The sequence below is a fragment of the Setaria italica genome, chromosome III (genome assembly GCF_000263155.2).
Source record: "Setaria italica strain Yugu1 chromosome III, Setaria_italica_v2.0, whole genome shotgun sequence".
Taxonomy (NCBI): domain Eukaryota; kingdom Viridiplantae; phylum Streptophyta; class Magnoliopsida; order Poales; family Poaceae; genus Setaria; species Setaria italica.
The window spans coordinates 43,719,615-43,736,361 of NC_028452.1; the positions used below are offsets into that span (position 1 = coordinate 43,719,615).

The 16,747-nt window shown below is 41.8% G+C and overlaps 1 protein-coding gene across 1 annotated transcript; it reads right to left on the minus strand.

Moving 5' to 3' along the window:
* Positions 1-3,522: 3,522 nt before the first annotated feature.
* On the minus strand, positions 3,523-11,000 carry LOC101769329 (cell division control protein 48-like). Its single transcript, XM_012844968.2, is given in 26 exon segments — positions 3,523-3,909; positions 4,020-4,086; positions 4,088-4,119; positions 4,214-4,273; positions 4,356-4,494; positions 4,567-4,751; positions 4,847-4,930; positions 5,028-5,150; positions 5,251-5,430; positions 5,512-5,581; positions 5,656-5,746; positions 5,848-5,923; positions 6,284-6,373; positions 6,463-6,543; positions 6,945-7,109; positions 7,211-7,281; positions 7,374-7,492; positions 7,856-7,904; positions 7,985-8,093; positions 8,191-8,282; positions 8,407-8,525; positions 8,733-8,874; positions 8,957-9,005; positions 9,445-9,585; positions 10,644-10,718; positions 10,794-11,000. Coding segments are annotated over 26 exon segments (2,583 nt in total). The 5' UTR covers positions 10,929-11,000; the 3' UTR covers positions 3,523-3,870.
* Positions 11,001-16,747: the final 5,747 nt, after the last annotated feature.

Consider the following 16,747-nt stretch of genomic DNA (forward strand, 5'->3'; position numbering starts at 1 on the left):
CACTTAATAGCCTATTGCATCTTAATCTTGGCTATCCCTCGAGTGCTGTTTAAATTAAGTGCCATTGTGATTGGATTCATCGGCTAGTGAGGTTTAAATTGACGTCCTGCTGAGTGTTTCTAGGCTGCAACTGCTAGGCGCATCGTTGTGGGTTCATCTAGAAATATTGGTACCGACATTAGTTTGAATCTTATTGGCTTGTGGCTCTGGCTATGGTGGAGCAAGAGCTCGACGGCGCTCGGTTTCCTATCGGCTTTCTAGCCAATGGTTATTTCTAAATTATGTTGAATCGGCTGGATAGCCGATGAACTACCCACGTTCATAAAGATACTGGAATCAGCTTCATAGCTGATATATTTATTCATCATGCTTTATTTTGCTACACCATTATTACTACTAGTGCTAGGATCATATCGGCCTGATCGGCCGGTTGCCTCGAGAGAATCATCTTATCCTTTTCAGTTGAATGGTCAAACTGACTGGCACACCCGCGCACACCACGCGCGCCGATCTCCAGGACCTGCACCAGAGTGAAGTAAATCTCCCAGGCCTTTCGTGTGTTAGTACGTGAAGGTCACCATCCAATTTTTGTGTCAACACGCTTGACTTTCCCATTTTGGGGAGAAGTGTAGAGACACGAGAGGCGCAAGTGGATACCCCGAGAAGTCAAAAAAGATGTGAGAGTCTTATTGACAAACTTGGTCCCGTTGTCAGCTTGGACGCTTCGAACAGAAAGACTAAACTGCGTGTGAGCATAGGCGCAAAAATCAGTGATGTGTGAGGTGACTTCAGACTTGTGAACTAGAGGAAACGTCCAACAAAAATGCGAGAAGTCGTCAAACATGACTAGGTAGTAGCAATAACCAGAGATGCTAGCTATGGGAGAAGTCCAAACATCACAGTGAACTAACTCAAAAGGTGCAGAACTGCGAGAGCTAGAATGTGAAAAAGGTAACCGCACATGTTTCCCTATGTGACATGAATGACATAGAGTATGACTATCTTTATTACAAGCAATGGATGGAGTTTGTCTAAGTGTGGCGATGACGGTAGGACCAGGATGATCAAGACGGAGATGCTAGAAACTGGAGGAGATGGCGAGGCCGGCGTGGGGCGCTGCAAAGCTGGCTGTTGGAGGCATGGTGTAAAGATCGCCGACGCTATTGCAGCGAAGAATCACGCGTCTTGTCAGAAAATCCTTGACAGAAAAACCAAAAGCGTCAAACTCTATGGTGCAGTTATTGTCCTTAGTAAACTGATGAACTGAAATCAGATTACGAATCAGAGAAGGAACAACAAGGACATTGCTAACACAAAAGTGAGAGGTGGGGGTGGTAAGGGTGGAGTTGCCACGGCACGTGACAGGAAGGGCGTGACCGTTATTGACAATAATGGAGGAGTGAGTGGGAGGGAGTCGGGAAAGAAGAATACCATCCGAGGACAACATGTGGCCGGATGCACCTGAGTCAACTACCCAACCATCGTTCTGCAGTGCCATCTGGTTCAGGGAAACAACAAGACCCGCCTGGTCCTAGGTTGACGCCTGAGTGGGCGCCTGAACAGGGGCGTAGGTGGTGTGGGCCTGCGGAGGGGGGCCGAGGAGACCTAGGGCACAGGCGCGCCAGCCCCCACCGCCCGACGAATGCTGACTGCCAGCCTGCTGGAAGCTCGTGGCGCTGTAGGAGCCGACCCCTGGACTGAAGCAGAACCATGGGCCGGTGGGCCGTGAGGGCCTACCGTCGTGAGAGCTGCCGCTGCCACAGGGCGCCTTGAAGCCGCCGCCACCCTTCTTTTGCCACTTCTTCTTGCCGCCGCCGCCGCCGCCTCAGCCACTACTACCGTTGTTGCCAGTATGGATAGAACCAGACAGCGGGCGACACCTGCCCGTACAACTGGAGGACGAAGATGACGACGAGGTCCCAGCAAGGAGGGCGGTAGATTTGGAGATCTTCTCCTCATTGGTGAGGTGAAGTTCCTTTAGGGTGAGCATGTCCCGCGCCTGGGCAAAGGATGGGAAGCCGGTGGTAGAGTTTGCGATGTCGTCGGCGGTGTTGGAGAAGTGCAAGTTGAGGCTGCGGAGGAGGTTTAGGACAAGCTAGGAGTCGTGAACGGGATGGCCGACATCGCGGAGGGTGCCAGCGAGGGTCTTTATGCGGCTATAGTACTCGGCGATGGAGGAGTCGTCCTGTGTCATGGAGTGGAAGTCGTGGCTGAGGAAGATCGCCCAGGACTGCTTGTTGGCGCGAAAGAGGCCCTCGATGGTGAGCCAAATATCCCAGGTGGTCTGATCATCGTCGATCATGGCGAGGTCGAGGATGGAGTCATCGACGGAGCCAAAGAACCAGGAGCGGACGCAACAATCCGCTTGATCCTAGTCGGGGTCCTAGGGATGGGGCGCCACCGTGCCATCGATGTGCGACTTGAGGCCGAACTTGCCGCACATGGATTTGAAGAAGGACGCTCATCTGGAGTCGGCGTTGGACTTCATCGTCAGCATCACGGGGACGTGAGACTTGACGGAGATGGTGGCGTCGGCGGGCGGCGACGCCGGGTACACGATGAAGCCATTGCCGCCGTTGCCGGGCGCGTCGCCGGCAGGAGGAGCTTGGGGCGTATCGCCAGAGGAGCTGCCGGTGCCAGGTGGCGGATAGATGCACCACCGTTGGTAGCAGGGGTGGTCCAGGAGGTGGCACAGGATTAGAAGCAGGAGCGGTGGTGTCGCCGGACATAGAGGAGTCGGTGGAGGATATGGCGCACGACCGGGGGAGGGGGGAGCCGGTCGGGGAGGTGCAACAGAGGGTGGGTGACGGCGGCGTAGCAGGGGGGCGCCACCTAGGGTTGCGCAGAGCAGGGGGAAGGCGCATGGAGAGGAGGCCTACGATCTAATCTCATGATACCATGTAGAGAAGTAGATGAGAAAACATCACACACCCTAATGAGGGGGTGGCCTCTGTATATATGGTCAATATAGCTTGGAGTACAAGAAATACATCAAGTGTATAAGGAAAGGATAAATACATCCTAATATACACATATACTTCCTAATATTTTCTTTATTCCTTTTCTTAATGTTTTTATTTTTTACACATCTAAATGCAAAAGTGTATTGTTTCGTTTTCTTCTATTTTTCTTCCATTATCTTCTTTATTTTATTTTTTATATTTCTTTTTATTCTGTTCTTCATTTCTCCTTTTCAGTACATATTCAAAGCAAACTGTAAGTTTAAAATTGCTTTGCAGCTGGCCTAGCACATTTTTTACAGTGCATATGATTTGATAGTTCATTTCTAGTTCAAAATTTTTGCAATTATTTAATTAACTTTTTCATTCAACATGATTTTAAAGCAATAAATTATACAACATACGACATGATAGTTAATTTTTCTTTGAGCACTTTTTCAGCGGAGTATGGCAGTCCTTGAGTCATCCATACCAGGGTTACGAATACTTATAAAGCCATGCTCCCATACAGAAAAAAAAAAATGCAACCTACATCTAAAAAATTACAGCAAAGAATGTACAGTTTGGGATGTAACGGAGACAATCTGTATATGTGCAACAATCAATCGAATCGGTTCTTTACATCCACAAGGCCTTTACCAATTTGTACAATTAGCAGGAGAACAAAAAAGAAAGGAATAGGGTAAAGGGCAATGAACAGGGGAGTGTCATGTCAAATCATCACAATCATTCTTTAGTAGACAATCTAGCTAAGGGAGCGTCTGAGGCAGTTGCTCCTGAATGTTGGAGCAGAGGAAAAACTCCTAAACTGTAACTGATTGGGGCACACTGACTTGCGAGAACATGCCCATGGTGTAGTATAGCAACTGTACAGATGCTGTTGTTTTTGTAGGATCCATTCATTGTTCAACTACATGGTTCTTGAAGCAGTTGAAAAGCTAACACACACCTGCAGTAAATTGTTCAGCTGGTTATTCTGCACTCAATAGGAAGTTGAGGGGAAAGTGCTGTTCTTAAATCCTAATGGAGCGTGTCTCAAATAATCAATGATGCCCCAACCTGGCCAAGCGCAAATTTGAAGTCATCCATTTTAATTGGGCGAATGTCCTTGCTTCCATACAATGGCTGGCCTACCTTCAGCAATCGCCAAACTCTTCTCCTGTATAAGAAAATAAAGGTACTTGAGAACCACTAGAAAGGGTGAAGGGAAAGGCGCATCAAATGGCTTAACTATAGGTCAACATTCTTAACACCTTTTTTTCCTTCTCCATGATTTCACGAACAGGGCAAAAAGCCGCAGTAATACAAAGATTCTGTAAGGTGGAAACCAAAATGGTAAATATCCAATTCCTTCTCACTGCTGAAGAGTACCGAGGCATACCAACATCAGCATACCTTCAAGTCACTCCCTGAATATCCATCAGCCATATTGGCAACTAATTTGAGGTCCACATCTGGTGCCAAAATTTCCTTCGATAGTATTACTCTCAAAATCTTCTCTCTGTTTGATGCCTCAGGAAGGCTCACCATTAATCTGCAAATAATAATCAACACTAAGAGTTAAGGGACACAAACCTGTCTAGTTCAGGGGATCATAGAAGCTTACCTGCAAGGAAACCTTCGGATAACAGCATCATCAAGATCATATGGCCTATTTGTAGCTCCAAGAGCGATTACACGTTCTTGCTCTTTAGTACGCAAACCATCCCAATTTACCATAAATTCATTTTTCATCTTGCGCATTGCTTCGTGCTCGACTGCACTTTCTCTCTTTGCTAGCAAACTGTCAACCTGTTAAAGAAAAAGTCACAAATGTAACAGTAAATGCACAACACGCTCAAAGTCTCAAACGGAATAAAACAGTGAACACCCATTTGCACGCACACCTCATCAACAAATATTACTGCAGGAGATATTTTACTAGCCAAAGAGAAAATGGCCTTCACATATTTCTCTGCTTCTCCAAGCCACTGAAAACAAAATGAAAATTGCGTCAGATATAACAATAAAACAGACAAAAGTAGCATGGATTTTAAAATAAAACTGTTTCTTTTGGTCAACAAGTACCTTTGACATAATGCTTGATACTGACACGTTGATAAAGTTTGCACCTGCCTCAGTAGCTACCGCTTTTGCAATAATTGTTTTGCCTGTTCCAGGAGGTCCAAAGAGCAGTATTCCCTTCACAGGCTGCCAGAAGAAACGTGTTGGTAATACTTTCCAAATGTAAATGATGTATAGCAGGCAAATATGTTGGGCTCAATTTTCCTTTTTGAAATTAGGCAATCACCTTTCTTAGCTGCCCTTCAGTGAACAATTCAGGTCTTTGTAGAGGGAGCATCACCAATTCCTTCAGTGTCTCTTTCACGCTGTCCAGGGCTCCAATGTCCTCAAAGCTTACTCCAGTGCCATTAGATGATATTACATCTGAAAGAACGATTTCCTCAAACACATTCTCTGTGTCCACATCCTGGCAAAGGCAACTTGCATGAATTTGTGTACCAAGGACTTTTAAGTTTTAACTAGCTAGAGAGATGGATCGAGGGGTCACCTTTAGTGTATGTTTTGAGCTCTTATTTCCTCTGTGCGTGCTCTGTACAACACTAAATCCATGCTTGAGGCTGTAACATTTAACAACAATGCTAACTTAGAGCTTATATCAAGATCCGATGCAACAGTAGCATTGCATTTTTACCTTTCAATTGGAAGTACCATTTTGCCACCCTTTTGGGGTTTAATTTGTTGAAGGTGATGGCTAATTGCATATCCGACAATCTTATCCACATCTGAAATAAATTGGAATAATATAAACGTTAAATAAATTTGTTATTAAAAGGGGGAAGAATAAAAAATTGGTCCATGAGCAACAATGGAAGCAACAGCTTACTTTCAGTAGTCAGTAATTGGTCATTGATGGATAATTCCTCAAGATCATTGCATTCAATTTCTCTGCTGATTAGAAACTGCAATGGAAAATAGAATCATGTCCTTGGAAAACACTTGCTCACAAGGTCCACATTTCTGACCAGGGATGGAACAAACAGCAGAAGACATGACAATAGAGGGTATCAGAGACTAACATTATAGCATGTATTGCTTCAAAGTTTGAGGTCATTTTCCATGATGGCATTATAGAACATTGCTTACAAGGAAATAAATCTCAAGTACATATTACATTAATAAAAGCGCTATATTACTTGAATAAAGCATCACAGAATTGTATTTCAGAACAACTGAAGTGTGATGGTTATAAGCCACATAATTGGCACTCCAATAAATGCTCCAGTTGATATGTTTAAGGGAATGCTCTAATTGCAGCTTACCTTACGAATATTGCTAGTATTGGCTTGAGCTTTAAGGGTTTCAGTATCGTGTTCCAGTTGTTTCTTCAAATCCGATAGTTGTGCTTCATTCTGCCAAACAAAGTATATATAAGTCTCCAGGTTAGACAAAGTATTATCTACAAGCAGTGTGTAACAGAAGTGCTTAAGGATGACAATACCTGGGGAAGTTCAATGGGAATTTTATTAGGGAAAAGATCATGTAGATGATTTGTTTTCTCTGTAGCACTTCCAATGGCTGGCTGTATTTTGAAAACAAACTTTTAAAAGATGGATCAAATATAAATTGATATTAATAGTACTACTGACATATAAGACTACAACATCCCTGACAATGCAAAAGAGTGAAAATGTTAGGTAGTGCCCTGTTGCCACTAGGAAGCCACATAACAGAAATAAATCCAGGGTATGACTACAAAACAGTTAAGAATACTCTATCAACACCTTTGACACAAAGGGGGGAACCGTGTGAATATGACTTCACGCCAACCGGTAAATTCAAGTCATCCAAGTCCAAATAACCTCTTAGAGTTCAAACTGTATTCTCCAACTCTACCTCTCAAGCATTCTTTGTTACCCATTGTAAAAAAAAAAACACATATTAGAAATTTCATTTTATTTTCTAAAAGGTGCACAAGTATACCTGATCCTTACAGCTCCCTCCCTGAGTGTGAGACCCAATTATCAGAACACCAGCTGGAAGTTCACTTCTCAGTGATGCATGATATTCTGTACATTTGGTAAATGACTTTTCTACATCCTTTAGTAATACAATCAAATTACTGTTTTTGCTTTCTTCTGAAATGACCTGAAAGGCAATGAAATTAAAACCAAAAACCCTATTATTTCAGGCAGCAAGAAAATATGTTTTAGTGATGTGATCACATCTAACAGCCATTAGCCCATTACCTAAATTAACTTGCCTAAAGCAAGGCTATCAACTTCTTCACCACCAGAAGACTCTGGCTGAAGTTCAACAGCTGAAGAAATGTCAAACAATAAATCACACATAAGATCAAAAGAGCATCAATAGGTCACCAACATAGACATTGCTTAAGAAGTTCGGACTAACCACTACAAAAGCCTCCAAGATCATTGCCATATTCGATAGCATTGTCAAATCTAACTCCAACTTTAGATGACCCATTTTTTTCAAAAGCAAGCACCACTTTGCCTCGATAATAATAAGCACTGTAAAACAATCAAATGGTTTATCAGGATTCGAAGCAAATGCGTCTCAAATGTATCCAAATGAAACCACTCTTAAAAAGATATTTATTCAGCTTAAATTCTATTTATGATGAGTCTACAAATGTTGTTTCTCGATTATGTGTTTCTTTCGCTAATATTAGAAGGTGGTTCAAATGTATCCTGGTTTTGACTTTATCAAAGCTCAAGAATATAAGTGTTTCCAACATTAATTGTACATTATAAAATTAACTCCACTTTATAACACATAATAAAGCACGAGTAACAAAAAATTGACAGAGGTCAATGACACAGCAAATACTAGGTTCAAATGAAACAAGAACACATATTTCTCAATAAAAATACCTGGGTATTGACTTTACGGAACCATCGCCAATATACTCTAACCTATCTCCTGCATAAGGCAAAAGATATAAAGTTTCAATTGTAGTGTTAGTAAATTTTTGTCAAATAAAAGAAAGGGAGCACAAATACCTTCTCTGCAAGTGTTTTTGTTGGATGTTCCCACATCAGCTCCTGGACTAGAACTTAGTGCATCATTGCTCCTGATATCCGTTAGGACCTCTTGGAACTTTGAAGACGTCTGCATAGAATTATCTTTTAATCCATAACGTACATACTTCTGTTGACATAGGTAAAAGTTTTATTTGAATATATAAGGGAATTTATGTTGAACTTACACCACACAGCATAAGAGAATCAAGAATGAGAAGTCTAGCATCAAAATGCTTTGCAAGCTCCTTTGTCAATGTTTCCTGATTCATTTCAGACCCTAGAAGCATGATTGTGCAAAACAAGAAAAGCGAACACCAAGAAATTGTCAGGAAGACAACACAACTCCAGGGCATTAGATTCTCATCAGTAATATAACAAAAAAAACAAATGAAAAGAAATACCTGATGGACCAGATAAAAGAATTCGCTGATTTAGAGAAGAAATTTTTTGTAAACATTTATTGAACTCCCTTTCCATGTGTATGAATGCAGATAACAAGAGCATCTCCTTTGTACTCTCACTGCAACAAATGAACAAAGATTAATTAGAAAGAAGGTGATAAAGTACAAATTGCTAGTTCCTAGTATTTTGGGAAAAATATCAAGATCTGATCAACAATCTGAATAGGAAAAATATCCGAACGTGCAGCATGAAGGGAAAGACTGGCAGATAAAGGATAGCTGTTAAAGTGAATCCACAAAACATTAAGCCAGAACTAGCATATAACCTGAGATAATATGGGAAATTATCAAGGGTAACATCAATATCCTCGGGGCTAACAATTCCTTGTTTCAACCCATCCTTAAAGGCTTGCCATGCGCTCAGAGATGAAGTGGCTGATGGATTAGGATCACTCTGATTTTCAAGGGCTTCAAAATTCACCAGTCGTGTCAGACCTCATATAAGATTGGTCCTACAATATCAGAACTGGTCTTACCTTAGCTAACTTACCAGATCCTGCTCTAGTAACTTCAGCATCCCTCAGAGGATGCCGAAAAATCTGCCAGCATGTTATGGATCACTTAAGGAGAGCAAGTCAAACTTACAAATCTGGCACATTCCACAAATGTTGTAAGTACAGGATAGCAAGTCAAACTAACAAATCTGGCTCATTCTACCATTGCTGTAAGTAGGGATGGAAACGGATGGGATAAATCCCGTACCGTGTACAGCCTTTGTCCCACCCATTTTCGTATTTATGGGAAAATCCGTTGATGGGACAGGATTGACCTGGACTGAAAATGGGGGTTTCCTGCCCGTATTTGCAGTATCCCTTTTTTCACCACGATGATCGCGCTTTTATTTCGTTTCTAATTTACCCGGTTTGAGCCCAACAACCTCAGATCCCTCATTAAGTACCTATTAGCAACCAAATATATGGAGAAAGGATAGCTAGATGAAATGGACATGTATGGTGCAAAATCTGATAATAAGGATACATAGGCATGCTTGCCACTTTGACCAAAAACAACCTCATCCCCTCTTCTGAGGGGAACTTTGGCACCTTGGATGACGCGTGTTCCATTTACTACAACCAGACCACTTTCACCTGTGACCTCTAACTCACATGGACCTCCTTGCTGGAATAAGAAGCAACACGCTGTTTATGAAAGAAGCCAAAGAAACATAACAACGTAACTGCATTCTAACACTGCAGAAGCATTAAAAAAACCTCAAGATGCCGCAACAGGCATAGATTTCTGCTAACAGTTTGGTCATCCAAATTTATGTGACAGTGATCACCTCTGCCAACATAAATTTCACCACAGATGGTTGATATTCAATACCAGTTCAAGGCAATTTGAACATTATAAGCAGATGACAATAAGGAACAAGCGCACAAGTTACCAACCGGGGGAGGAACTTTTAAGGAGCATATTTTGGCTGATTAAACAGAAAAAGAGTAGCTTAAGATTTCTGAACCATGATGACGAACTTGCAGGTTCATTCACACTTGAAATGCAGAGAAGTCACATGAAGATATTTTGTCCATTTTTCAAGGAAAAGAGACAATTGCTTGCGGTCTTGACACCGAAAAGGTGCTTTCAGATATACAACTTTCAGCATGATACAAATCCTTGAGTTATGTACAGAGAGAAACTATCAATCAACACTTGAATACTAACCCGCGAGCATCAAGAACAAAGGAGTTCTCTACTTCTACTCTTCTAGTATTTTCAGCATAGAGTTGCATCTCTTTAAACAATAGAAACATGTCAACGTATATCGTCAACTGAAAGAGACAAGCTCACAAAAGCCACATAGTTGCAGCTTGCAAAAGAGCTAAATGTTACTGCAGAAATTCCAGAACAGAGTGTAGAAATAAGCCAATACAAATAGTACCACATTGTACAGACTAACTCGGTAACTCCCCAAAACACCAAGAAATCCCTAACAATCGAACGCCAAGAACATTCAAGAAACTGCACAGAACGTCACAGACTTCTTCAGAGACATCAGGATTCAGGAACACTTGCAGAGTTGCAGTTGACCACAAGCAAGATGTAACATGGTACAAGAGTTGCAAATTGCGAAACCCCAAGAACACGCAAAAACCCCGCGGCAAGAACCATCAAGGAACCGCCTGAAGAACCACCAAGAAGCTGAAGAAGAACCAGGAAGAAGTCCCGACGATCACCTGCGGGATTTGCGACAGCATCTTCGCCCACGGCCGCCCCTGCAGCGGCTGCTCCGCCGTCACATTCGCCTCCGCCTGCGAATCCAATCGACGTCAGCCCCCATCGAGACGCGGCCCCCGCCCGCAGAGGTGGGAGTGTGGGGAGTTCACCTTGCTTCGCTTGGTCCGCGCCGGCCGCGGCGGAGCGGAGGATGGCGCCACCGGGCGCTTGCTCCTGCCACGGCCGAGCTTCCCTCGTCCGCCCGGGTTCGCCGCAGCGGCGGCGCTCCGGCGGGTCTCCACCATGGCGGGCGGGCGGCTCGTTACGCTTTCCGGAGAAGGAAATGGAACGGAAGTCGAAGTCGAAGTCGGAGTCGAAGTCGAAGCCGACGTGGATTTGTTTTTTTGTTTTTGGCAGGGGAACACGGAAAATGGAGGAGGAGCTTTTATTGGGCTCAGGGTGGGGCCCACCTGTCAGTAGTTGGTTTTGTTCGTGTCGGTTTTTCTCCCTTTTGTTCCGTTCGAATTCTCGAAGGGGAGGTTTTATTGGATGAAAATGGCATAAAAGTTTAAATTGGTGAAAAATTATCTAAAATTTGTACTTTCGAGGTTTGAGAAAAATTAAACTCAGCATATGTACCATTCATGTCTTGGCGTAAAAGCTGAGGCTCAAATTTTTCTAGTTTATTTAATAGTATATATGGAAATGAAAAATATGTCGAGTAATATGCACTAAATGATCAATTTCCGTCTAGTGAAATGCACACGAATTTTTCATATTTTTTATGATTAACATAGAAGGATTTCGAATCTGAACTTTTGTGATTCTATGTTTCTCTCTTTTCTATGGTGTGTTTGAGGTTTATAAATACAATAATGCCTAGTGGTTGTATTTCATGGTATAAATAGCTTCTCCCTCCGTGACCAAATGTTTACACAAAATTCAGAAAAAAAAACTTTGAAAATGGTGTCAACATTCAAATTCAATACCTTGTACCTCAATTCTAAAAATTTTCAAACCATAGCTTCATAACTTTAAAATATTAGAACTACTCTGTATAATATTTAGAAGAACTCTTAGACTACGTATGAAAAATTCCTATTTTTACATATACTCATCACTTCAGTGCCTAGATGTTTGGCATTCATCTTACTCGAAAAAAAAATGTGTAAGTATCATTTCTTTTGTTGCGAATTGTTTTCACTATTAGAGGCACTTTAAGTATGACTTATGTTTCAACGTATTTGCGTTCAAAACGGGCAGTCAAATGCCAGACCAAAAGTCAACTATGTCAAACATTTTGAAAAAAAAAGAAGAAAGCATTATATAATGAATGCAACAAATATAATGGCGCTAATTCGACATCGTAAATGTTATCATCCTTTTTGTATTGCCGAACTTGGAATAATTTGATTTAGAGAAACTCGGAATCTCTCGTAGAAGTATAATGCAGCATGTGCGATCTCAACTGAACCTACTCTACCTTGGTGGCAGTTTGTAGTTTTGGGCAGATTCCAACAAGAGAACTCCGACCCCAGCTTGAGCTTGAACTCATCTCGTTTTTGAGCTTGAGCTCAACTCCTAAGACTAGCCGTACGTGCACCTTGCAAGGCTGACCAATCCCACTTGACGTCAGCTCGAAAGCCCCCTTGCCAATCAGCTCGCTTTGGGTTGGGGCGAATCATGCAGGAAAGTTCAGCTCATATATAGTGGGCCCACGCAGCAGGTGTATAGCATATCAAAACAACCAGTGTACCTTCCCGGCAGTTTATAGTTGGAACAGTTTCGATTCTTCCGAGGAAAAAAAAAAGGAGAACCGGTGTCCTTGTCTCTTTTTCGATAAAGAAACTTTCATTGATTTCAAGTTCATTACGTCGAGATGATAATGAGGAAGACATGATTTTTCTAAGCAAAAATTATTGCTGGAATAGTATGGCCTAAGATCACTGAACTGTTATGATCGAAATTAGTATGACATGATTTTTATGAGAAAAATGATTGTTGGCTCGTCCCAACTGCAGTTGGCAGTGGCACTGTCCTGAGGCGTCGTTCCATTGTCAGCCCCTACGTGGTTGGCACTTGGCAGCGAGCAACCCTATTCATCAATGTCGACAAATCCTTTGCAGACTACTGAAAAGTGAAAAGGAGGCACGAGCCAATCAAAGATTACGGCACAAACACTGACGTCCTCGGGGACAAACACGGCCTTGTTTAGTTCCCAATTTGGAAGTGCTAAAGTTGAGATTTTGCTATAAATGCGCAACTGTAGCATTTCGTTTGTATTTGTGAATTATTGTCCAAACATTGACTAATTAGACTCAAAAGATTCGTCTCGCAAAGTACAACAAAACTGTGCAATTAGTTTTTGATTTCGTCTACATTTAGTACTCCATGCATGTACCGCAAGTTTGATGTGATGGAGAATCTTCTTTTTGTATAGTGTCAAAGTTGGGAATTTGGAGGTAACTAAACATGGCTCAAGATTGTTCAGGGTCAAGTTCATTAAGTCATGGCCGTGCATCAGGACCACTCACTGCACAAGGCCAAAAGCAGAAGCTTCATGTCTCTTTCCCTGTGCATCAGATTTGAGAAGTGATACGCATTCTATTGTAAGGTGGTGTTTGGATCACTAGTTCATGAGCTAAACTTTAGCTCTTAGCTCATAAAATTTAGCCTCTAAAATTTAGTTTTGCTGGTGTGTTTGGATTCATGGGCTAAATTTTAGTCCCTCATCAAACAATGACTGATTTGCCCTTATGACTCCCTCCTCCTCCTTTCCCTCCTCCTCTCTCTCTCTCCTCTCCCCTCTCTCTCCATCAACTCGCTTAGCAAGCTCAAAGCTGTCAAATTTTAGCTCCTAAAGTTTAGCTATTTGTCACTTTTAGCCCTCCTGTTTGGATCCCAAGAGCTAAATTTTGAGCTAAAAGTGCAAGACTAAAATTTAGTCCTTGGATCCAAACAGGCCCTATAACTGTTTATATGATTTCGAGTGAGTTAAGCTACTAATGACACTATAAAAAACAACTTGGTCTGATAATCCAATACTATGTTCTAGTGAATGACAACGACACCAAGCTGAACTTTCCGGCTCCAAGGGCTAATTTGGCAGCATAGGTATATTAACCGTGGGGCAAAATCCTCCACAGGTATTTTCCTGGACAATCGAATCCCCCTCCCCCTCCAGGGGAGATATCCCCGTATGCGATAATTTTCCCCCTGCTGTTTGGAAGGCAAAATACCAGGAAAGGAAAGGCATGTGCAAATTGATAAAATAACGAACAGAAGGTTTTGGGAGTAAAAAAAATTCAAAAACAAACAGGACAGAAATCAAAAGAATAATAAAAACGAAAGTGACGTAAGAAAGATAAGACAAATCAGTTGCACGAGAAATCATTGCATAATTTGCATCAACAATATGAGATTAAAGGCTATAAAATCTGCACCAATATTCCAAATATAGTCCTCAAATTCATACACTCACAAGAATTTCAATCAGAAAATACAGCCTAAGAGTCCAACTCGTGCAGAAGTTATATTCAACTATCATCTTATAAAATGAAGCTAATCTATGGCATTCATATGGTCTAGTCATCTCCATCCACACATTCAGATATAGATAATAAAAAATAAAGTAGGAAATGAGTACAACTAAACTAGAACATACTATGACTTTACCTATTGTTCATAAGCCTGTTTTCCTAATCCTCTCAACATGTGTGATCCTTGAAGTCTGCCATTAGATCAAGTTCATGGAATAGTGACAAGACATGAAAGATGAAACAAGAACAAAGAACCCATAGATAACCATTGTGACTTCGATCATGGCTTGTTGATCTGGTGGTGGCACTTGGTAGATCCTGTTAAGAAAAAATAATAAATGACCTAGTTAAAGCAATATGCAGAAAATTGCATCAACTCATATTGTATCAATCTATAGCACCCCTTAGAATTTGAAACATAAAATTTTCTTATTCTAAACTTACCTTTGCCTGAACTGTTATTCATTATTCAGTTTGGATCTAGAAGCCATTATGATGACATCTTCCCCACGGAGAGACTACATTGACTTGCTTCCTAGTCAGGCAGAGGCATCCATTCCACAGCCAAAAGCACTACACCCTTTATTTCTCATTTGGGGTACAGTAACAATCATTATTAACACTAGAGACCATACAAAAAGACATGACTTCTTAACACCAGAACTAGGATTCTCAACATCAGTGGTATTAGAAAATGTTTAATGCTTATTTATTTAGTCTATGCCACATCAATGGGCAACTTATACAGCAATATTGTTTTTCCCAGAAAAAGCACATAGACAATACTGAAGATCACCAGCTACGCAGTGGTACAAAAGCACAGAGACAAGTACGTTTAGGATCTTGGCGACTGACTCTCGGATCATGTGGTGCTTCCCATAAGGACTCTGCAATTAACCAAAAAAATTGAAATAATTGAGCCATGTTAGCAGCAGAAGGTTCACACAAAGCAAAATTTTACATGGTTAGACATGATTAGACAAGTAAGTTTTTCATGAACATACACTGAGCATATTCAAAGAGACATACCTGATTTTTTGCTTTAGCCCCTGTAATCGAACATTAGGATTATTGGTTGTAATGAATGTCTTCCTGAGTGTCTCAAATTCAAAAAGATCCAAAGTATATGACTTCTCCTCATCGGTTAATTCAACCATAGCATCCACTTGATCAACACATTTCTCAACTGAAAATTTTTCCTCACGCCTTTTCTTTTCTTCAAGAGCTTCCAAAGTTTTGCTGGTTTGGCTCTTTTTGTACTCCACATATCCCTCAAGAGCAGATCCAATGTGACTTTACTTATGCTTTTTTTCACCCTCTCCTTGCCTTGAATCTTGATTGGATGAGGCAGATTGAGCTTCATTATAACCATTACGTGCACTCAAGATCTCTTGGACATCAAAACTAGAGGCAAAGGGATTTGTACCATAGAGACTGAGATCATCATGAAGCTTTTATTCAGAATTACTCCTTTCAACAGGAGCTGGAGGAGGGAGAGTAGGAGCTAGAGGAGGGAGATCAGGAGTAGGAGCAGAAGGTGCAGGTGCAGATGACGTAAAGTTTAGGTTTCCTGTAGAAACACTTCCTGTTCATAGATACAGTTGGAACTCAGATTAGATAAGTTTCAAAGAACCAATAAATTGTTTGATGCTGAAAATAACAAATTAAGATATGCAAGTGAGGGAACTTCACCTTCATATAGTGATTTCAATTGGTAAAAGAGGGGAAAGGGCTTTTTGCGAAACTTTGCTACTCTTGGGTGATTCTATTGAATGTAATAGAAAAGGATAATTAGTTAACAGATCAATAGTGATAAGATGCACATTCATTCATCCTCCTCTTCCCTTCCTCCCCTTCCTCCTCCTCCTCCTGCTCCTGGAGCGGCTGGCACGACAAAGTTAGGTTCAGGGAAGTTGGTCCTCGCTCCTCGCTCAGCTAAACGATTGCTCAGGTTCTTTGGGTTGATGATTCGTACTACCTCGATCTTGCACAGCGTGAGCAACCCATTTGGTCCAATAAAGACACTGAGGGTCATTGTTGGGAACCCATGGGATGACAAGTCGGCATTGAGTGGATCCAGCTCATTGTTGAGGTCCATGCTCCCCCACCTCCTCATCCTCAGCATGTAATCTGACAACTTCCCCCATGAGCGCAGGAGGTTCCACAGGCGAATGGTGAGGGGGGTTGCGTACTCATGTCCACCAAGGTCGGTGTGGGCGAGGAGGTAGATGGATCTCAATCTCATGGCCTCGCAGAACACAGTGATGATCCTATTGACGGCTATCTTCAAGTCATCTTCCAAGGCTAGAGTCAATCCTTCCACCTCTCTGGTTGTCCTGTTGTTGTGGATGTATACTTGATCTTCAAATCTGACCACCATGTTGAAGAAAATAGCCATAGCTCGAGACCTGGAAAGTCTCTGCACAATGCATATTACTAATTCAGCAGATAATATAACAAAACATCAAAAAGCATGCATGGGGCCAAATCAAATCAATATATATGGATGAACGAAACTGCATCCTTACCCTTCGTCGGAGTGAGACAATCCAATGACCATCTTCACGGGATGCAAGAATGTTGGA